At 37.6% G+C, this 23,067-nt stretch overlaps 3 protein-coding genes across 3 annotated transcripts; all 3 read left to right on the forward strand.

Annotated features, from left to right (window-relative positions):
* The first annotated feature begins 5,463 nt into the window (after nt 1–5,463).
* Nucleotides 5,464–9,106, forward strand: LOC129456906 (myelin-associated glycoprotein-like). The gene is made up of 6 exons (XM_055227887.1): nt 5,464–5,646; nt 7,541–7,795; nt 7,865–7,949; nt 8,085–8,171; nt 8,254–8,305; nt 8,391–9,106. The coding sequence occupies exons 1-6, from the start codon at nt 5,610–5,612 to the stop codon at nt 8,436–8,438; spliced, it is 564 nt and encodes a 187-aa protein (XP_055083862.1). The 5' UTR covers nt 5,464–5,609; the 3' UTR covers nt 8,439–9,106.
* Nucleotides 9,107–14,105: 4,999 nt separating this feature from the next.
* si:dkey-238d18.4 (TBC1 domain family member 15) lies at nt 14,106–18,636 on the forward strand. The gene is made up of 10 exons (XM_033980625.2): nt 14,106–14,407; nt 15,035–15,220; nt 15,299–15,417; nt 15,730–15,833; nt 16,272–16,339; nt 16,414–16,560; nt 17,052–17,142; nt 17,229–17,377; nt 18,023–18,164; nt 18,359–18,636. Exons 1-10 carry the CDS (start codon nt 14,233–14,235, stop codon nt 18,522–18,524), a joined length of 1,347 nt encoding a protein of 448 aa, XP_033836516.1. The 5' UTR covers nt 14,106–14,232; the 3' UTR covers nt 18,525–18,636.
* A 292-nt stretch (nt 18,637–18,928) lies between these two features.
* hsc70 (heat shock cognate 70) lies at nt 18,929–22,923 on the forward strand. The gene is made up of 9 exons (XM_033980616.2): nt 18,929–19,072; nt 19,983–20,187; nt 20,257–20,462; nt 20,545–20,697; nt 20,772–21,327; nt 21,402–21,604; nt 21,672–21,870; nt 21,948–22,180; nt 22,606–22,923. Exons 2-9 carry the CDS (start codon nt 19,983–19,985, stop codon nt 22,804–22,806), a joined length of 1,956 nt encoding a protein of 651 aa, XP_033836507.1. The 5' UTR covers nt 18,929–19,072; the 3' UTR covers nt 22,807–22,923.
* The last annotated feature ends 144 nt before the right edge of the window (nt 22,924–23,067 follow it).

Below are 23,067 nucleotides of genomic sequence, written 5' to 3' on the forward strand. Positions count from 1 at the left end.
AATAAAGATGTACTCTCGGTTTAACACATTTTCAAACCACTGGTTTTTCTAAGTATGAATAATTCTGTTAAGATACAACTGTCTTATGGATGGGAACATAAAGCAATAGTGTTAAAGGAGCACTATGCAACTTTTTAACCTTCACATCTCCAAAAGAATATTATAACTGGAATGTTCCACTGTATAGCATAAAATGTACCTTGCATTCATTCTGTTACCATATTGCTAAAAATACCTTTATTTCTTACATTCTTACTGTGAGTGGGGTAACTTCTCCAGAGATCTGACCTGGCAAAAGAAGAATATTTCCATGGTGACAAGCGTGGCAGACCCTCCACCAGAAAAGTTATATAGTGCACCTTTATTAGTTTTTGTTTGTTTGTTTGTTATTTTGTATTTTGAACAGGGTGCTCATAAAAGGAGACTCTGAGTGCTTTTATGAGCTCTCCCTGTATATATGAATAAATGAATGAATGAATGAATAAATGAATGCTCACACAGGACCCACCTGACACAAGAAACTGTCATCATCAGTTTTTGGTTTGTTTGTTTTGTTTTGTTCTGTTGTTTGTTTGTTTTGTTTTGTTTTGTTTTTTGTTTTGTGTGTGTGTTTGTGTATTTATTTATTTTCATTTTCATTTTTATTATTTATTTATTTTTTATTTTTTGTTTTGATAACAGTACACTTTTTTCCAATACCACAGAAGTACCTTTAAACAGTATAGACCTCTTTTGTCTCACATAATTCCTTTGCTTATTTCTTGAATAAAAGCAATGCTTTAGTTAAATGTTATGTTTTTAACAACTTGATTGTCAAAAGAGACATATTAGTGTATAAACTTTTAAAGTTGTTATTGTTATATTGGTTATTTTTCACTCCTATGATATGTATGTGATATTTGGTTCCTATATAACTCTTATACAGTATTTATAACTTTAGATATATGATAGAATACTGTTTCAACTTCCCTTTTATATTTTATATTTGCTTTGGTCAGCTGAATACTGAGAAATAATTATTCTGTATTTGAATGCTTAACATGCTGAGTCTTCCAAGAGGCCTGATGGACTTCTCCTTTCACTGTTTCCCCTAAAACCTTCTAGAAGACGTAAGAATAACAATACATAATAGAACTTATTATAAGCAAGTATAGGTTTATACTAGGCACCTTATTGACTTTTTACATTAGATCTTTTTTGAGGAAATATATTTTGTTGCCTTATCCTTTTTCTTTACTAGTACATTTTGAATCAAACAAACACTAAATACATATTTACAGTGATTACAATGTTTTACTTTTGCAGGGACTATTTTTACATAAAAGCCATATAATGCCATTGCACATGTTAACAGTTAATTATGACTGATAGTTTAATGAATAGTTCATCATGCTCTTTAATACCACTCTTCGAAAAGGGATTAGACTTTTTCTTTGATGACACCTATTAGCATCTGAGTATTCAGTATAACACCCAGAACATTTCAGTATAAAATGGGAGCATCTTGAGGTCTCTTGACAGAGTTTTGTTACACTCCGAAGAACAATGTCTTAACTCAAGCCAACCAGTAAGAACCAATAAATGTATTTATTGGTTGTTACTATATTTCCATGATAATTCCTGATAGTCTGTGATTGTTTGTAGCATGTCAGGTACATTTACATCTGGTGCCCTTTGGATGACCAAAGGAGGGTATGGTGAATTTAGAGGATGTGCTGAGCCAATACAAAGAGGAGCTCTGGAGCATCCAAAACAAGCAGAGTTTAGTGGTGAAAAAGTCCATGCTCCTTGAGGGGTCAGTTATGTAGACCTCACCAAAGAGGACAGTTTTCTATAGCCACCACTCCTTCTTCAAGAAGTGACAAACAACTGCAACCCCTTGGACATGTTATAATGGTTAGAGCACTGTTAGTGGAAGGCTGTCTTTGGGTGAAGGCTGCTACACAAATATCATGTGCTTGATATTTAGTATATTTAATAGTTGGATGGTTACGCTTAAAAAGTTGTGAACGCTTGGTGAGAAATTCTCTGTCGCAAATAGTGTGATTTAGAATGTGATTATGGCATAACATTAATCACATTCTAAATCACACTATTTCCCTGATTACTATTTTGATAATAAATATTGAAATGAAAACCCAAATTCGATTCACTTATTTTATTGACTATGCCCTGGAACTTGCTATAGAAAAACAAATATTTGCATTTTTTTCCCCTGGCACTTATATGTAGTCTCATAGCCCTACAGAATGTTGTGATGTCATCCAAAACCCAGCAAATAAAACTGGGGGGGACACAACTTGTTTAGGTGCCTTTATGGAGTATTTTTGTTTTGAAACAATAACACATTTTATTTTCTGACACTAGGGAGGTGTCAGGGACACGATTTATGCTTGGGACACTATTCACTATTCAAGGCAGACTGTAAATCCTTTTAACACAGATAATTGTCAAATTTCTTCCTCCTTAACTTTGCTCTACACCACATTCTTTTGCTGACAGAGGATTGGCTATGAACCTCTCACTCAAAAAGTCCCAAGCTGATCAATGCCTATTAGAAATGACTGAATCTCAATTTTGATTAAAATGTGATTGATTGCACAGCTCTACCCCGATGGAAGACCTTCGCACACCTTTAGCTCCCCTTAATTAAAGATAAAATGTCTGGCACAACTGAAACAAAGTAAAATCACATAATGAAAATAACTTTATTGACTAATTTGTCAGTTTAGTCAGTTTCACATTGCTCTATATTTACTTTAGAGAGCAACTAAAACTAATGTAGCTTATCTGCAAACTTTGAGTGTGTTATGGCAGTGATTATCAACCAAATCTGATAATAATATGTGAATTCTCCTTTAACAGAGGATATTTCTAGCAAATTAGGCAAACTTATCCACAGAGGAAAAATTGCCCATGTGAGAGTATGACTTTGATAAATTCACTGGAGGGAGTGATGGGTTTTATAACGCACACCTGAGAAGAGTCACATACATTACAATCCTTCTCCCATATTAATGTATTTTTAAGTATGTATGCAATTGTATAGTTACTGAATCTGATGTTATCACATCATCTTTATATAGACTAGCATCCACTAACTGAGTAAATGACAATGGTACAGTCTTTAATCACACTTAATGAATACTTCCTCATCATTCTCTTTAATACCACTCCTTTCATGAGATTAGACATTTGCTTTGATGAGACCCATTAGCACCCATAGCACTGGGACTCTGAAGAAGAAAGTTTTACCTTAAACCAACAGGTGCTATTTTTACTGCACGGAATATGTTTCTTCATTTTTATATTAATTTAAAACAAGTCCTCATAATGTTTGTTTTTGAGATTTGTAGCATGGGTAACTCTACATCTGATGACCTTCTGCCCCCCTGATTCAGGAGACCTTAAATGAACAAAGGAAAACACGGTGAAGTTAGAGGACGTGTTGAGCCAATATGAAGAGTTTTGAAGTGTTCAAAACAAGCATAGTTTTGTGCTTATTCATTTCAATAGCGACCACTCCTTCTCCAATTTAGCTTTTAATGTACAGCCAAAAAGACCTTCTTGTTTGCCTGAAAACTATTTGAACATGTGAACAGGGTGTGCCTGTGATGTGCAAAAGAAGTGTGAAAAAGTCCAGAAAGCCACAAGCCAAACCACTCTTAGTTTAGACTTAATAAATAACTACAATAATGAGTAATTACGTAAATTAAATTATGTGATATTGTATGCATTATGATTATGAAATACCTATCTATATCTATATCTACTGTATATCTATATGTGCTTATATTGTTTCGATCTGGCATAGCTTGAGTTCAGCTATGGTGGAGAATGTGAGAGAGGTTCTGAACTGGGTTAAATATTATATGCAAAATCAATTTTTATGAGCTTCTAATCTACCCATCTCATATTTTCCCCCCCTCATCATTATCTTACTCACAGTTTTATATTGAGTGATTCATGTCTGAGCGAAATATGTCTAACCATAAATAAATCAACTGTATCTGCCAAAAGAAGAAGTGAGAGTCCAGGAATAAAGATGTACTCTTGGTTTAATGCATTTTCAAAGCACTGTTTTTCTAAGTATGAATAATTCTGTTAAGATACAACTGTCTTATGAATAGGAAGATAAAGTACTAGTGTTAAAGGGGAACTATGCAACTTTTTAACCTCCACATCTTCAAATGCATGGTATAACTTTGCCTAAAATGTTCCACAGTATAGCATAAAACATATCTATCTTGCATTCATTCAATTGCTGAAAAAATTTTGTTACAATGTTAAAAATGTGTGAAAAGATGCAACTGTCTTGTGGTGATCAAAAGGTGAGGCTAATAAAAGCAGAATGGAAACTCGATCTGCCACACCACACGAACGGGAAATAACACTGCTAGCACAAAGAGGTGGACATACTTGCATATTTACACTTATCAAGATGAGTCTTCCCAAGTGTGCTCTGCTGTTTTTGATTCTTCATTTACATGGTATGTTTTAACATCTTTCAACAATCACAATCATTAAGGCAGCTTATCTTTAAATGTTGTTTATAGTAAAAGAAAATTTTTTATCTGTCAACTGGATAAAAAGTTGTAGGAGTGAAGATATTTTGCTGCTCATTCTTCAGTTCAGTTCAGTTTGACTATGAATTATATCTGGATGACTGAGGGATTACACAGACATTAAATGTTGTTTTTGTTTTTGTTTTGTTTTTTCAGTTTACCATTGTATTGCTTCTTCCTGGACCGTGAAAGTCCCCTCCACAGTGAAGGCTCTAGTGGGCTCGTGTGTGGTGATCCCCTGCTCATTTGACTATCCTTCCCCCCAAAAAGTGGTCAGACAGTTTACAGGCATTTGGGCCGATGAAACAAGCCATGTCATTTACCACCCAGACGAGAGGAAAGCACTGGTTCAATATCGAAACAGGACAAAGTTACTGGGAGACCTCCACGGCAAAAACTGCTCTCTCAAGATTGACCCTGTTCAAACAAGTGACAAAGGGCCATACCATTTTAGGATAGAGATTGCACAATATAATAATTATTCCTACAAAGAAAATGCTGTTTCTGTTACAAGCACTAGTAAGTTAATTACATACTTATTACCTCTGCAGGTTATGTTTGCACAATATTCTACGCACAAATGTAAACTCTGAATCTGTATACAGGCTACATTCTGTTTTAATTTTACCAAACACAAATACTAAAATATTTTTTCCCTACCATAATTTATTTAAAAACTGTAATAGAAAGAGTGAAAAGTACATGTCTACCACTTGTGATCCTGACAAAAACATGTTTTTGCACATTTATGTTTCTTTTTCAGTCTGTGGTAAATGCTTTTGTTATGATGCAGGTGTTCTAGAGCCTGCTGTGCTTGTCTTGAAAGAGGAAGCACGACTGGGTGATTCAGTGTCAGCGCTCTGCTCAGTGTCTCACACGTGCCCCGAGTTTCCACCACACTTCACATGGTCTCATGCAGGACAAAAGGAGGTCCAGCACAAGATAGAAGGCGCTCTGTGGACAACAACCTCAACACTCATTTTTCAGGTTGGCCATAGCGACCACAACAAGCCTTTAGAGTGCACAGTAAGCCACAGAGGTGGGATGCAACAGACTGCAAACACCGTCCTGTCAGTTAAATGTAAGACACTTTACTGTCCTTGCTTATTTATAGCCTATATGACATACATTGTGCAGTTCTATATATTTTAATATATATATATATTTTTTTTTACATTTAACTATTGACCCAAATTTGACATTTTAATCTAACTCAGTTCCGAATCTTATTGTGCCCTTGAGCCCCTGCTAGAGTGTTTTTGTGTGTGATGGGGGATGGTGTGGCTGGTGTGGTTAAAAAAACAATTTAGTGCCATTTAATGTATGACAGTGAAGTGAATTACTCATTTGTAAGGTTAAATCTATGGCTGATATATTAAGATCTCTTTAGACCTCATCAGCTCTCTGCTGGAATGTTTATTTGATAATTTACAATAAATATGTGCAAATTGTACTAAAGTGATAAAGTTGTGGCGATCACTGATGACAATATATGCAATATACCGACAATATATGCATGTGCAATCCATGTTGCTTGGGATGCACAAAGGCTTTTAGGGCTATGCTAGGTTTCATAATGTGATTAAGTAAATATTATTATTATTATTATTATTATTATTATTATTATTATTATTATTATTATTATTATTATTATTATTATTATTATTATTATTAATATTATTATTAATAATAATAATAATAATAATAATAATAATAATAATAATAATAATAATAATAATAATAATAATAATAATAATATTATTATTATCCATCCATTTTCTTCCGCTTATCCGGGGCCGGGTTGCGGGGGCAGCAGTCTAAGCAGGGACTCCCAGACTTCCCTCACCCCGGACATGTCCTCCAGCTCCTCCGGTGGGACCCCAAGGCGTTCTCAGGCCAGCCAAGAGACATAGTCCCTCCAGCGTGTCCTGAGTCTTCCCCGGGGCCTCCTCCCAGTGGGACATGCCCAGAACACCTCCCTAGGGAGACGTCCAGGAGGCATCCTGAGCAGATGCCTGAGCCACCTCAACTGGTTCCTCTCGACGTGTAGGAGCAGCGGCTCTATTCCGAGCTCCTCCCGTGTGACTGAGCTCCTCACCCTATCCCTAAGGGTGCGACCTTGTCCTTTCCGTCATTACCCAGAGCTCATGACCATAGGTGAGGGTAGGAACGTAGATTGACCGGTAAATCGAGAGCTTTGCCTTTGGGCTCAGCTCCTTCTTCACCACAACGGACCGATACAGCGACCGCATCACTGCAGACGCTGCACCGATCCGCCTGTCAATCTCACGCTCCATCCTTCCCTCACTCGTGAACAAGACCCCGAGATACTTGAACTCCTCCACTTGGGGCAGAGACTCACCACCCACCCGGAGAGGGCAAACCACCTTTTTCCGGTCGAGAACCATGGCCTCGGATTTGGAGGAGCTGATTCTCATCCCAGCCGCTTCACACTCGGCTGCAAACCGCCCCAGTGCCTGCTGCAGGTCCTGGCTCGAAGAAGCCATCAGGACCTGCAGCCCATTATTATTATTATTATTATTATTATTATTATTATTATTATTATTATTATTATTATTATTATTATTATTATTATTATTATTATTATTATTATTATTATTATTATTATTATTATTATTATTTCACTCTAGCTCAGACATGTCAGATTTGTCCCTCAATATAATTATATTTGGCCCGCGAGATCATGCCAAATATGTATTAGAGCTGGCCCGTTGGCCGCATGCACTTCTAATCCCAGAATGCTTTGCAAATGTGTTGGCTCCGGCCCCCACCACTTCTGTTGACGCTCATTAGTATCTGCTACCTGTCCCCCCTTTCAAATTTAATCCAACCTTTCTGAAAAACATGCAGATGTTGTTGAAATGTTCCAATAAATATTTAGTCACAGTTTTTAATCTTGACCCTCTGTAAATTTGAGTTTTCCACTCTGCTCCAGTTTTTACTTTTTATTCCAGATGCCCCAGAAATTAGAAATGCATCATCCTGTTTCTGGGATGGTCATCATGTCAGGTGCATGTGTATCGTTGACTCCAACCCTCCTAGTGAAGTCCGTCTGCTCTCAGACCGAGAGCTGCTGAACACCAGGACAGAGCAGTTTGGCCTGCTCACTATTGTGACTCTGGAGGCTGATTTAGGACTGTCCAGTTCTGTCAAATGCATCGCCTACAACACTATGGGCAATGCCACTCTGTTGATGTCTTTACCTCACTGTAAGCTCATCTGTTTATGTTTAAAGCAGAACAAACTTTTGAATTCTTATATATTTTTTTATATTACAGGTCATATTTATATCTATATTGGTGTTAGCATTGGAGTAGCTCTTCTGCTTTTAAGCATACTCCTCCTAGTAGTGGCAAGAAAATAGTATGTAAAATCTCATAATGTTATTTGATTTATGTACATGATTAAATAAAACAAATAATAATATTTATAAGTTTATTAAGAGTCAACATTGTATGGGACTGTTTGCCTAAAAATGATGTTTGTATGTTTCTGCAGTTCTCAGATAAGATGTGACAATGAATCTGCTATTGAACACAACCATGACCTAGGGCTGGGGAATCCACAATACGCTGTTCCAATGAGGTAAAAGCTTCCATTTCTTTTAAACATTGTGCTTTTCTTTGTCCAAATATGTAATTTGTTTTTGCCGCTGTCTGATAAACAGAAGTAAATGTGCTGATGTCCATTACAGTGATCACACATACGGTAACGAAGAGGTATGCAAGTCTCATCTTGTAATAATCACTCTGGTCAAACAAACACAAATTAATTCACTTTTCACTCTTCACTTTTTCTCTATAGATCTTTGATCCAGAGGATGATGCGTTGTATGCTAATGTTAGACATTAACTGACTCTCGCTATCCTGTAATGTCAGATGTTTGGTAAAGAAACACAGCGACATGACTAAAACAAGTTAACAGCTCAGTTCTTAACTCCTCAGTACCAGAATGCTTCTTGTGTGTAGTAAAAGCTGACTGAACTAAGGGTAACAACCACAAGAGGGAGCTGTTTTTCATTTTATTTCAAACAGTTCCAATCAGGTGACTCCCCATGTCAAGTTACTGGTCAGATCTGTGGAAAGGGAAGCCCACTTAACAAATTATGTTCTTAGTGTGCATGCACGTTGTTCTTGGTATTTATAGTAATAAAAAAAAGATAAAATGAATAAAAGCAAGACAGACAACTTTAATACCAAACTGTTAAACATTTAAAACAAAGCAATAACATCTGTTTGGAGACAATCAGATGGCAGACCTCCATCAGTGAAGTTACATAATGCACTTTGAACTCTTTTTTGTCCAACAATGACAACCCTTGATCACATGTTAAAATCTCTTACTTTAACAGTTTTAATTTTAAGATAATTTTAAAACCACTTGCTTCAGATTATTGATGATGGAGATATGTTGAAGAATGTGGTGTTGTGCAGGAGCTGCCATCACATGAGGACAAGCTCATGAGTCTTAATCCCCTCAGCTCACCTCATTGGTATGCAGCCGATGAACCTCTGCTGCATGGTCTTTATGTGGATATGAGATATATGGGGAAATCAGGGAAATAAAAAACAACTTTATTGATTGCACAGTGAGAAAGAACAGAGCTTAATACATAATAAAGTGAAGTTAGAGCATAACGTCTGTATGCAACAAAACCAAGATAAGTAATTTGAACAAATGTATAAGTTGGAAAATTAGTATAGAAAATATTAACATTTTATCTATCTATCTATCTATCTATCTATCTATCTATCTATCTATCTATCTATCTATCTATCTATCTATCTATCTATCTATCTATCTATCTATCTATCTATCTATCTATCTATCTATCTATCTATCTATCTATCTATCTATCTATCTATCTATCTATCTATCTATCTATCTATCTGTCTGTCTATTTATCTATACAGTCAAAATGCTCATTCATCCAAAAGTGACCACAACAGACATTTCACAGGTATTATGTGACTAGATGATGAGACTGGAATAATGACATTAGACACACAAAGCCAATACATAGTACACATTCTTAGAGAAAATAGTATTTTTGGAAAATAATAGAGTTCTCTTACACAATTCAAGGATACATTTCAAATAGAAAGCTGCATGACAAGATATTTACTGACAAAGCATTTTTGCAGTGTGTAGTAAATGACTAGATCAGCTCTTTTTGTCAAAACTGAAAAAAATTGTGTGAGATGTCATTTGGTTCCTACAAATTCTGTTTTTGTGCTTTGTTTATACTGACTTACTACTGCAATGTGGTTCCTTAATAAAAACGTAAGCTGTTGTATTATTTCATTGTAAATTCACAGGCCTACTACATGCTCTAGTCTACAACAATCTATTTGCAATACATTATTCAAAAAATATAATAATTTGTAAATAAATCTACAAAAGTTAAGCAGAAAGCAGCACTGAATGAAAATAATTTTTTGTTGCAATTTTACACACATTTAGACATTGTAAAGCTTTAGTAATACTTTAGTTTTGTTAAACATTGGCATATATACTTTCATCCATATCTGTAGGAGTGTCAGACCAGTGTGACAGAGGCTGTGAACACAAACACTTATTAGCAAACAATTATAGCCATAGCAGGGTTAAAAAGAGAACTGAAAGTGTGAAGTTAAAAGTACATTTACATGTTATTTACTGTTATATTTATTGTTGTCAAAATAACACTAAAAATAAGGTATGAAAAAACCTTCCCGAAGTACCATAGTTTCCTTTGAAATACATATTAATAGCATTTTAGATTAGTCCTTTATTTGACACCTGCTGAACTAAGAGCAGTGCCAGTGGAGGGGCAGGGAAAGAGATGTACTGTGACATGTAATGTGCTCAGAAACTCATATGGGGCTAATTTTAAATGTACTTAAGTATTATAACATGTTTTAATATCTTCTAAATCATGTGTACGTATACAAACTTTAACCATACTGTTTGTACCTGGAGGTTGCCATACACTGGTTCATCATCAATAACCTTCACTCCTGGATCTTGAGGGGTGCTTTTAGTCAAACCAGACAATTCACTAAAACAATCACCAAAAAATGATTAATTACTACAAAAGTTAAAAAGTAGATTTTTCCTCAATGGTGGTTAATGTAGATAATAATAAATTACTCTTTGGTTTGATTCACTGAGCTTTGGCTAAAGTTTGCGTAGTATTCAGATGCAGTTCTGTTTAAAGACTGTGACCTGGGGGAGAAAAAATATTTATGATTATTACTTTTATAAACTAAATAATAATGCAAAAACATATTATGAAGTTATACCAATGAGAAACACAATCTTATTCTTTATTTCCCACATGGCCCTGAGCGTGTATAACCTATTTGTGAAATATTTTAATCCCTCTCATTTTGTTTGCCAATAGGACGGACACAAAAACAAGCTCAAAATTACCTGTGGAATTTTCTGTAGATGAGAAAAACTATCAAAGCAACTATCCCCACCATGAACACGGAGGCAACAGGAACAGCTACAAATGTGATGTGAAGCAATGAGGAGGCTGGAGTTTGTGTTGTAACCACTGTAAATGAAAGATTATAAAAACAGCTTTATAATTCTGAATTGGGTTATTGTTTTCAAATAAATAATTTAAATTTACAGTCAGTGAGTTGGCTTTCAGTTGGGTAAATTATGGTTGTCCTGCTTGTAGTATGAGGTCTAGTTCTGATTTCCACTTCTGTTACCTCTACCGCTGAAAACAAAGTTGTTAGACAAACTTTTTCGATCCATGAGTGAAATCACAGGGACACAGAAAGAGCAACTGGCTAAATAAAGAATAGTTATAATCTGAATAATACTAGCAGGAAATTAACCAATCAATCAATTATTACATTGCTTTTACATTATTTTCATAAGTCATAAAGTCATACCTGGAGGACTGGTCACTGGTCTTCTTATTGCACCCGCTAATAACAATAACAGAGTTACCATATACCATAAACCTGTATACAATGACTGCTTACCAATAAGTCCTTACCATTTACTTGAATGGAAACAGTGTCTGTGTAGAAACTGTATGGTTTTGTCACAATGACTCTCACATAGAGGCCGGATACATCATGTATTATGTTCTTAATCAGAAGAGAGCAATTCCCATCATGCACATTACCAACCAGTGAAGTCCGTCCTCTGTATGTTTCAATAATTTTAGAAGAATCTGGGTGAAAAATACATGGATTTTGATCATTCTTTCGGGGTTTGTTTTCTTCCTTTTTCCAGTAAACTGTCACATTATTTGAGCGAAACTCAAGTGGATAGGTAAATCTGCATGGGATCACAACATCTGAACCATTGAGTACATCAATGTGGCTATTTACGTCAACTTTCCAGCCTTTATTGAAGAAAAAAAAAAGATTAACCAATTAATTTTAACTTATTAATACAGGCTTCTATAGTAGGATAAAAATGGCCCTTACCATTTATACCAGATATCATAATAGGCGCAAATATAAAAGACATCCATAAGGGCAGCGTTAGCATTGACAAATCCATTTAACTTCTGGCAGTTTACTGTTTACAGACTATGTTATATTTTAAGTAATAGATGTGTTTTTCATGGGTGTGTTTTCCTGTTACTCAGAGTGTGAAACGAAGTCAGCACTACATTTACTTTTAGAAGATCCACTTCACTTCCTGTGAGAAAAACTACTTTTGGTCAAAATGTCATTTAAAGGTTGTGTGCAGTGGAATAGTCTTCCCACTTTTGTAAGGGAGGCACCCACTTTTACTACATTTAAAAGGTATTTAAAGGAGTGGCTTAGATCAACACAAACATGTGAACACAATTCATAGTTACTCAGTTTTAGCTTTACATAAAATACTCGACCTATAGGACTTGTACAATACACCTTGCACTTTAGGTTATGTGCAATACACTTTGCACTTTAGAACTTGTGCAATACACTTTGCACTTTAGAACTTGTGCAATACACTTAGCACTTTAGAACTTGTGCAATACACTTAGCACTTTAGACGTCGTGCAATACACTTAGCACTTTAGAAGTCGTGCAATACACTTAGCACTTTAGAAGTCGTGCAATACACTTAGCACTTTAGAACTTATGCAATACACACAGCACTTTAGGACTTGTGCAATACACACAGCACTTTAAAAGTTGTAGTAACCCTCCTGAGTTTATGTTTTTGACTTGGCTTCTGTCCTGCCCTGTATGTATTTGACTGTATTTTGTGTATGTGGTATTTTATGTTAAATGTGACTATCAACCTGTCCAGGGACAACAGATGGAAACTAGCCTGTGGCTAAAATCTGGCATATTTACATATGTATCTTATGTTCATTAATATGCACTGCCCCTTTTCTAAATAAATAAATAAAATTAATTAATAAAAAAAATTATCACTGATTGACTTATGCATGAAAATCCATTACAAGCAGAAGACCCAGCTGTGTCCTTGCAGTAGGTCTACAGCTAATGCATTGGCGTAGGAATGCATTGGAATAAGAAATGGAAATATTAGTGTAGTGTATGTAACAGTCCTACCTATCTCAATTAAAAGTGAACTACCACGAGATGTCATAGTAAGTGCAAAGAAAAAAGGAATTCAATAGCGCAGGGTAATAATAGACAAAAAGTTTACTTGCAAATATGCTATATTTTAAAAGATGGATGCTTTTTCCCGTTTAGTAAAAGGAACTCTGCAATACGTCTTCTATTGGATCTCAGACGTCCTCTTTTCCCGGGATTTGCCCAAAAATATTACCCCCCAAAGGTCTGGGGTTTTCATTCAGGCCAACATTGTAAATAAGAAATTGTTCTTAATGTTTTGCCTGGTAAAATAAAGGTAAAATAAATAAATAAATGAATGAATGAATGAATGAATGAATGAATGAATGAATGAATGAATGAATAAATAAATGAATAAATGAATACATGAATAAATGAATAAATGAAAAAAAAAAGAATAAATAAATAAATTCTCTACCAGCCGACAGATGTGTGTGGGCCACAGCTGTCAACTGGCTCATCATATCTGCCAGCAGCAGCTCTCCACCAGTGTCCTTTTCCCTCCCCAGCTCCAGTGCACTCTCACACACAGCCAGACTCAGGCAGCTCTTTTAGAACAGAAAACACACCTAAATGTCTTCATCTTACTGTAATGTTAGGTACTTAGGGTTTTCAAAAAGGAGAGGATCTGATCATACTTTGTAGCCTCATGGTAACAATGCATACTTTTCAATGTATTTTTGTGTAGGTCTAATACAACTTGTAATGGATGTTGCAAACTAACTTAAAATATCCAGTCTACATCTCCATGACGACCCCCACACAAAAGTGACATAGTCCACCTTTAAATTAACTTGTGAAGATGTGAAGTACTATCATGAAGCCACTAGATGGGGAAAACGTGCGTGTGTCTTCCCAGAGCTCCACCTAGAATGTGGAGCCTAACTCAGATCCCAAGGTGCGGTCTCATGACTTCCAGCTGCTTCACTAGCGCGCAGTCTGTGTGGATGAAATCCTCAAATCCAGGTTACTTCATTCAGCCTATTTTCCAAGCCTGCGGGTTACCAAAGTCCGCTTATTTTATGTCGTGAAATGTTTGCTATGGGACAGTGAGGAGGATGTCGGTTTGTCTCGCGCTCATCCGTACCTGTCCGCGCGCATGGAGCGTTCAGACGCAGGTGCAGCAGGAGAGGCCGCTGCTGGAGACGTGCGCAGGACAGTGGCGGCGTTCAGCTGTCCGACTGTGGCCACAGCACGAATCACTTTACCTGGAGTGATGGACGCGGAAGGCAGGGTGGACGAGTCCAGATTGAGGAGGCATGTTTTCAGAAACGGTACTTAACTTAAAACACACTTATCAAATGCACAACTGTTGTAATGAAGGCTATCTTTACTGTTAGCCTAGTTTGGGGCAAATAAACCCCGCATTATGCCCAAAAGTTTGTCACAGCCACACATGTATTGTTTTAATGCTAAAGATAAGAAAATCAGATCTGTCTACCTCAGCCAACATTTCAATTAAAACTTTCAAGTTCGCGCGTTAAACCAGTGTTATTATTAGTGTTATTATTATTTCTTCATAAATTGGCTTAACTTGTATGTAATATAAATAGTCTATATAAAGACCAGTGTGATTAACATCAAGTGGTCAAGTGATGGTGGAGTTACAGTGATACTATTCATTAACATCTTGTAAATTGCCCAAAACCACAGGCGCCATTTATGAGTTTGCAAGATTTCTCAGAAGTGTACACGTCACATGAGAGTTAAAAAACCCTCAAGCCAAAAACATGATGCCCAATTGTTCAGATAATCATTCTTTGGTGCAAACACATGTATTATAGTTATAGGTCACCATCATCACATTCTGTCAAACACAGTTGGCAGAACAACAGATTAGGTTGAATTTCTTATAGGCCTGGTACCAAAACAACCCAACTTCTTTTCTCCTTTTTGCCCAGTTGGTCTGCTTCCTCATGAGAGAAGCCTTGTGTGGCGTTTTCTGTTTGGAATGTATCCCTGCAGTTCCACTGCTCTGGAGCGCCCCCTGCTGCTGGAGCAATTGGTCGTCCGATACCAGGTCATGAAAGGAAAGTGGCAACGGTTACTTCCCTCAACAGTGAACATGCACATCAATGGCACAGATGGTAAATGGGATTGTTAGTGTAGGTTTTCAATCAAAGACAACAATTGATGCCTCATGAGTTTTGTCTTTGTAATTACAGTGGAATTAATAGTAGCCATTGAATACTTCAACAAGAGACAGGCTCGGGTCAAACAAGAGTCCCTGGAGTACAGAGACGAGATCAGAGAGAGGCTGGCCTTCTTGGAGCTCCAGGCACAGGTATGATTACACAATAACACACAATAACAGCAGTGGTTAAGTAGTTAGCACATTCGCCAATCCCATTTCTGGTTCAGCCATACTTCACCCACCATGCCAGTGTATGAATGTTTCAAAGCATTGCACATATATTTTAGCCTTAACATTGTTAACTTTTTAAAAAGCCTCTACTTCCCGTGTTGGGGGATTTTTATCCATTGTTTAGTCAGAGTAAGATATGCATTTTACATTTGTTTACTTTTTGCATAAAGAGATTCCAGAGACTTATATGAGGCTCTTTTTTTACATGCTGAATTTGCTTTGTTTGGGCAGATCTTGTTTGAGCGGTTCACCCTGGATCAAGAGGAGCTACAGGAAGCAATAAGAATAATAGACAAAGATGTGCCACGAACAAACAGAGACCTGAGCTATTACAAGTGAGTTTGTCACATCTATTCAGAGGTTTTAAAGATGCACTATGTAATTTTTCTGGAGGGGGTTCACCATCTGCTTTTATCCATGAAGATGTTCCAGAGGATGTCATTAAACTTATCTATTTTTATTCAATTAGTTATTTCTAGGATTTATGTTAGTTTGACTTTGTGCTGTCTCCAAGTTTTCACTTTGCCATTTAACTGCAAACTAACATTCTTATGAATGATCTAACTTGTGCTTTTATTTACTAATGTATGTGTTAGGATAGAATAAAGCAGCCGCCAAGCTGGAATGGAAAATGGAAGAGTAATATATGATATTTGAACTAATAGCAAATGAACACAATGTCCTTTCTGCCTGGCCAAACATACTTTATACTGAGAAGTTAAGAAGTTGCTTCATGTTTTTTTTTTTTTTGTCTTGTTTATGTGTTTATGAAGAGGTGAGGGCTCAGGTAATCTCTTGGTCTTAAGAAATATCCTCATCACTTATGCTGCTTTTCATCCAGGTAAATCTCACAAGTTCTGTCCATTATTATTTATAACATTCATATACATATCTGGATAACAATATCTCACACAGAAGTGAGTTATGCACAAGGAATGAATGACCTGTGCAGCCGCTTCCTGGAGGTTCTGGACTCAGAAGTGGACACTTTCTGGAGTTTCTCCTGTTACATGGAGAAGTTTTCAAAGGACTTTAGAGCTGATGGGCTGCACCGAAAAATAGGTAATTACATTAAAGCTAATGGTTTCAATCAAATCACTGTCATAAATGTTTGATGAACAGAATGGATGACATCGTGTCCTCTAGTGGTTAATCAGATACAGCGCAACAATGCAATGTAGTGGTTTCTCATTATTTAACTGTAATTATAAAATGAGAATATAAGACATAATTTAAATTATTATTAAGAAAGTATGTTCACAAAATATATACTCTGTGTCTGTTTTTTGAGTGAAGACATTTCACTGTTCATCCGAAAAATGTAATTCTGCTTCTACAGATCAGAACTGAAGAAGCAGAATTACATTTTCCGTTTATTAGAGTTATACCATATGTATATATATATATTTTTAAAAAAGCAATTTCACCTTTCTTTAGATTGCTGATTAATATTAATGTGGTGGTTCATTCATGTTCTTTTCAAATGCAATATACTTTTTCTACCAACAATCTGATGCAAAACTACTCCTAAACAGTTGTGTTTGGTGTTTAAGAATTGGAGGCAGCATTACTCAAAGAGCTGGACCCACAGCTCTATGGCCACCTAATGACTAACAACATGGAGAGTTTCACCTTTTGTCACCGGTATTTTCAGTTCATTTAAAAATGTTCAATTTGTGAATAATAAAGAAAACTGAATTGATTGGAGCTATACCATTGTTCTGTGTCAGATGGCTGCTGCTGGGCTTTCAAAGGGAGTTTAAACACAGCGAGGCTCTTCGTCTGTTTGAGATCCTGAGCTGTGACCACTTGGAGCTGGTTTCTCAGCAAGTGGAGCGCGCACGGTACCAGGAGAGACTGGCACAAAAGAGGGCCTCAGGTGAATGCAGTCTTCATACAAAGTTTGCAAACATTTGACAACTGTTATTGAGTAAGTTTGCTGGGTTCACAGATAACAAACTACAACATTGTATTGGCCTGTAGTGTTAAATTTAGACTGTGGCATTAAGAATTACTGTTGTTATTTGCTTGCTTTGTGTTATGCCATCCGTCTATTTTCTTCCGCTTATCCGGGGCCAGTCGTAGGGGCAGCAGTCTAAGCAGGGACTCCCAGACTTCCATCACCCCAGACACGTCCTCCAGCGGGACCCCAAGGCGTTCCCAGGCCAGCCGAGAGACATAGTCCCTCCAGCGTGTCCTGGGTCTTCCCCGGGGCCTCCTCCCGGAGGGACATGCCCAGTACATCTCCCTAGGGAGGCATCCTGAACAGATGCCCGAGCCACCTCAGCTGTCTCCTCTTGACGTGGAGTCGCAGCAGCAGAACTTATTTTAACACATATCTTCACTTTAAACCCTGTTGCTCTAATAATAATAGGGGACCTGATCTTTTCTCACCATAATGGAGGAAGAATCCCGTGAATTATTGTGTATACAGATTTTGTGATAAATACCAGCCCACTTGTGTGTTGAGTTTTCATTTACCTTATGTCTTTATGTCTTTATGTCTTTATGTCTTTATGTCTAGACAGTGGTACCCAAACACATCTGCAAAGCATCAACCCAGACTTCACATTTGAGCTGTTCATCTGTGCGGCCATTCTTCTGGAAAACAGGGGCTTTCTGTTAAGGTGTCGAAATGATGTCCAGCTAATACAGTTTGCAAACAGGTAAGGCTCTGTCTAGGTATTGTTTTCTATATAGCCTGTATTCCATGTGCACTTCATTAATAATACTACTGCCAAAATCTGTAGGATTGGGATCAGTTTCTAAATTATTACCATACTATTTCAGGGGTGAATATATTAGTGAAGGGCACAGGACATTGTGTAACTAGTGGTTTGTTTTTGTTTTTTCTGTGCAGTCTTCAAGGAACTCTGGACCTAAATAGCACTCTGAAGAAAGCAGAGCAGCTGTTCTTCGACTACTGCAAGCGCCGCTCTTGGGATTACCTGAGTAGACACTGCCAACAACCCAGCGACAGCGGAGACCTTTTCTATCTTCTACGTAATTTCTTTGTATTGAAATGATTTTATTAAGAAATCAGGGATACAAAATGCTGCTGTGAAAATATACAATAATATGTATGTACATTTGTTTTTGTATTTATTTTTAAAAAGTGGACAATATCTAAAATATCGCCCTACTGTCTACTGGTTTGAAGAAAATCACTGTCACATGCCGATAGTTTTGGCAGTAGTTTGACTGACAAACAAAACAATCTACTGTGTGTGGTGATGCATTAAACTGCACTTCTGTTTCATTTCAGATGTGGTGGTTGTCATTTTTGGGTTTCTTAAAATAAAAAAATTGTTAATTCCATCAGTAATTACAGCCTGCCACTTATTGTTTGTTTGGTACCAGATTAATCCGATTTCAGTCTTCAGTCGGCAACACGTGGACCTTTTGCCTGGTCACCTGACACCAGTGTCTCCATGTGTGCCTATATACTGCCAGGAGCGCAGGCACTCGCTCTCTTAGTCGATCTACAAGGGGAAAGAGCAGAGCTGGTGAGGAGGGCAGCCACTGGCCTTTGTGCTTTGAACTCAGTAAAGTCTTGAACATCTGACAACTCAAGGTAACCCCGTCCACAGGAAGCCTGTCTTGTTTGTTGCTTCTTATTGAGAGAGTCATTTTAATAGGTGAATTTGCATGGTAACCACATGGACAATGAAAAAAAAAAAAGCCAAACAAGTTTAACTCTTGGATTACTGGGCTATCTCAAACGTTTAATCAAAGCTGCCCTGTCATAAGGCTTTGCATGCGGCAGATATTTGAAAAAACTAAAATCCAGCCATGTAAGCACTTTTCTGTGTGTTTCACAACACTATAATGAATGATAATTCAATAAGCTGTTCCTGCTTATTCTGTTTGGCATATGTATGGGAAAACTCAAAGTGCAAATGCAGACAAGTGAATCAATGTGTTGACCCAGCTAAAATTAAAATGGTATAGGCTTTCTATGAGTATTCTAATCCAACACAAAGCTCGACTGTTCAGAGCTGAATAATGATAAGCCAACTATATTTCAACATGTTGTGTCTAAAAACCATTTATACATGCCCTTTGCCACTTAGTCCAACTTCATTGCTACCCGGCCACAGCAGATCTAATAATAGTAAGTGCAGGCTATTTGAAGGCAGCTGTTGGAAGACAGCCTGTGATCTGAGTTTCAGTACATCACATTACACTGAGCTGACACTGACACACACAGAGGAATCAGACCAGAGCTGTTGAAACGAGATCAGAAGGACGCTATGACAAACTGCAGGCATGTTATTTAGATTTAAGCCTTTTGGCGTCTGTACTGAAATAGGGCTGGGACACATAAGCATTCAGATAAAGAAGCATTACATTGATCTATAAATTCACATGCAGTGAATAGACGATGTATAAATAGTTAGTTCATAATATGTTGCTCTAAATATAAATAAGTTCTTAATTTACATTTCTCAAAATCATTAACCGTCTTGTTATGTGTCTGCAAGATGTCTAAAGGACCAGCAGTGGGTATTGATCTGGGCACCACATACTCCTGTGTGGGCATCTTCCAGCATGGCAAAGTGGAGATTATCGCCAACGACCAAGGTAATAGGACCACCCCGAGCTATGTGGCCTTCACAGACACAGAGAGGCTGATCGGGGATGCAGCCAAGAATCAAGTCGCCATGAATCCTGCCAACACTGTGTTTGGTAAAGTTTTGCAACATAATAGTCAGTTAACACTTGTATGAAATATTGACACTATATTGATACTGTCAGATGCCAAACGCCTCATTGGTCGTAAGTTTGACGATGCTGTGGTGCAGTCAGACATGAAGCACTGGCCCTTTAAAGTTATAAATGATTCATCTAAACCCAAGGTGGAGGTTGAATACAAAGGTGAGATCAAGACATTCTTCGCTGAAGAAATTTCCTCAATGGTGCTAACTAAAATGAAGGAGATCTCTGAGGCCTATCTTGGAAAGGTAATCACAAGTCAAGTTATGTAAACATAATGACATCCAAAATGTGATAAACTAAGTAAAAAAAATATGTTTTGTTTTACAGCCTGTGAACAATGCAGTTGTAACTGTCCCTGCCTACTTCAATGACTCCCAGCGCCAGGCGACCAAAGACGCTGGAGCTATTGCTGGGCTTAATGTGCTGCGTATCATCAATGAACCAACAGCAGCAGCCATTGCCTATGGCTTGGACAAAAAGGTAAACACAACTGTAATGGCAGCCTCAAATTCTTGTTAGGGTTAGGTAATAATAACTTATAAAATATATGTTAGGTTGGGAGTGAGAGGAATGTCCTCATTTTTGACCTTGGAGGTGGCACTTTTGATGTATCCATCTTGACCATTGAAGATGGTATTTTTGAAGTCAAATCCACAGCTGGAGACACTCACTTGGGAGGAGAGGACTTTGACAACCGCATGGTAAATCATTTTATTGCTGAGTTCAAAAGGAAGTTTAAAAAAGAAATCACCAACAACAAAAGAGCAGTGCGTCGTCTGCGGACGGCCTGTGAGCGGGCCAAGCGCACCCTCTCCAGCAGCACCCAGGCCAGTATTGAAATCGACTCTCTGTACGAAGGAGTGGACTTCTACACCTCCATTACTAGAGCCCGCTTTGAAGAGCTAAATGCTGACCTGTTCCGTGGCACGTTGGAGCCTGTGGAGAAGGCCTTGAGGGATGCCAAAATGGACAAGGCACAAATCCATGACATTGTCCTGGTTGGAGGCTCCACACGTATTCCCAAAATCCAAAAGTTGCTTCAAGACTTCTTCAATGGGAGAGACCTGAATAAGAGCATCAACCCAGATGAGGCTGTGGCCTATGGTGCAGGTAAGTGTTACAAATGTAGTGGCTTTATCTGTGTACCTTCCATGGAAACAGTCTAACACTAAAACTCTTTACAGCTGTGCAAGCGGCCATCTTGGCAGGAGATAAGTCTGAGAACGTACAGGACCTTCTCCTGCTGGACGTCACGCCTCTGTCCTTGGGAATTGAAACGGCTGGAGGAGTCATGACTGTTCTTATCAAGAGGAACACTACTATTCCCACCAAACAAACACAAACTTTCACCACCTACTCTGACAACCAGCCCGGAGTGCTCATTCAGGTACTATGGTGTTCAAACATTCACACTACATTTAATGACAAGCCACACTAAAACTCGAGCTTTACAGGTGTATGAAGGTGAGCGGGCCATGACTAAAGACAACAACATCCTGGGAAAGTTTGAGCTCACTGGTATCCCACCTGCTCCAAGAGGTGTCCCCCAGATTGAAGTCACCTTTGACATTGATGCCAATGGTATTCTTAACGTGTCAGCCGTGGACAAAAGCACTGGAAAAGAAAACAAGATTACCATCACCAACGATAAAGGTATACCAGTTGTTAAAGGCGTAAAAATATACTAAATAAACCCATTCTCATCAATACAAACTTGCATACATTTATAGGCCGTCTGAGCAAGGAGGATATTGAGCGCATGGTGCAGGAAGCAGAGCAGTTTAAGGCCGAAGATGACGTGCAAAGAGAAAAAGTCACGGCCAAGAATGCCCTGGAGTCTCTGGCTTTCAACATGAAGAGCACCGTGGAGGACGAGAAGCTGCAGGACAAGATCAGTCCAGAGGATAAGAAGACCATTGTGGACAAGTGCAACGAGATCATTGCATGGCTGGACAAGAACCAGGTACAAAACTAAGACTTTTTTTTTTTTATTAGTTGTCCTCCTATTCTACAATATGACAATATTTCACTCTTCGATGGTGGACTTTGTTACAATATTTTGTTTAAATTGAAATCATGAACTTGATCACATATATTTTAAATTAGTGGCTAATTCAATTATCCAAACACATTAGTAATTTTGTCTTATCAAAGTTAATCTCTATAGTCACGGTTCTCAAACTTCTCACATCAAGTACAACCTCAGAAAATATCTGACTCTCCTAGTACTACCAAATCTAAACCCAGACTACTTCAGGCCTAAATTATGGCTATTTAAAATTAGATTGAACCATGGATTAGGTAATAAAACAAATACTCAAAAATCCAGCAAAAACTGTTCAGCTACTTTATTTCCATATACCTAATTGTTTTGTGTGTTGTGTACAGACGGCTGAAAAGGAAGAGTATGAGCACCAGCAGAAGGAGCTGGAGAAGGTGTGCAACCCGATCATAACTAATCTGTACCAGGGAGCAGGGATGCCCGGGGGAATGCCTGGGGGAATGCCTGGAGGGATGCCTGGTGGTTTCCCTGGTGGAGCTGGAGCAGCCGGCTCTTCCTCTGGCCCGACTATTGAAGAGGTTGACTAAACTACAAATCCCAGCTTACATTAATGTGCATGTTTACCATCTCATGTTCAATAAGCACACTTTTCCTCTCAGCTTCAAAAATAAATGAATAATAAAACTCACTGTTGGGAATATAAATATGCTGTGTCATGTTTTATATCTTTCTTTTTTATATTTGGCTATATAGAAATAATATTAAGTAATGTAAAATAGATGAGAAATGCCTCAGGCTACAAACACAAACTTGAGAATTAGTATATTATGTTCATATTGTTTTAACTT

The sequence above is a fragment of the Periophthalmus magnuspinnatus genome, chromosome 16 (genome assembly GCF_009829125.3).
Source record: "Periophthalmus magnuspinnatus isolate fPerMag1 chromosome 16, fPerMag1.2.pri, whole genome shotgun sequence".
In the NCBI taxonomy this organism is placed as follows: Eukaryota; Metazoa; Chordata; class Actinopteri; order Gobiiformes; family Gobiidae; genus Periophthalmus; species Periophthalmus magnuspinnatus.

What these genes read in the sequence shown, in the direction of transcription:
- LOC129456906 (XM_055227887.1), top strand. Translation starts at nt 5,610, where the DNA reads ATGCAACAGACTGCAAACACCGTCCTGTCAGTTAAAT. An exon ending in GTTGATGTCTTTACCTCACT is followed by an intron (nt 7,796 to 7,864) that starts GTAAGCTCATCT and finishes TTTATATTACAG; the next exon opens with GTCATATTTATATCTATATT. An exon ending in ACACATACGGTAACGAAGAG is followed by an intron (nt 8,306 to 8,390) that starts GTATGCAAGTCT and finishes TTTTCTCTATAG; the next exon opens with ATCTTTGATCCAGAGGATGA.
- si:dkey-238d18.4 (XM_033980625.2), top strand. Translation starts at nt 14,233, where the DNA reads ATGGAGCGTTCAGACGCAGGTGCAGCAGGAGAGGCCGCTGCTGGAGAC. An exon ending in AGTTTCACCTTTTGTCACCG is followed by an intron (nt 17,143 to 17,228) that starts GTATTTTCAGTT and finishes GTTCTGTGTCAG; the next exon opens with ATGGCTGCTGCTGGGCTTTC. An exon ending in CTAATACAGTTTGCAAACAG is followed by an intron (nt 18,165 to 18,358) that starts GTAAGGCTCTGT and finishes TTTTCTGTGCAG; the next exon opens with TCTTCAAGGAACTCTGGACC.
- hsc70 (XM_033980616.2), top strand. Translation starts at nt 19,983, where the DNA reads ATGTCTAAAGGACCAGCAGTGGGTATTGATCTGGGCACCACATACTCC. An exon ending in TCCTGCCAACACTGTGTTTG is followed by an intron (nt 20,188 to 20,256) that starts GTAAAGTTTTGC and finishes TGATACTGTCAG; the next exon opens with ATGCCAAACGCCTCATTGGT. An exon ending in CTGAGGCCTATCTTGGAAAG is followed by an intron (nt 20,463 to 20,544) that starts GTAATCACAAGT and finishes TTTGTTTTACAG; the next exon opens with CCTGTGAACAATGCAGTTGT.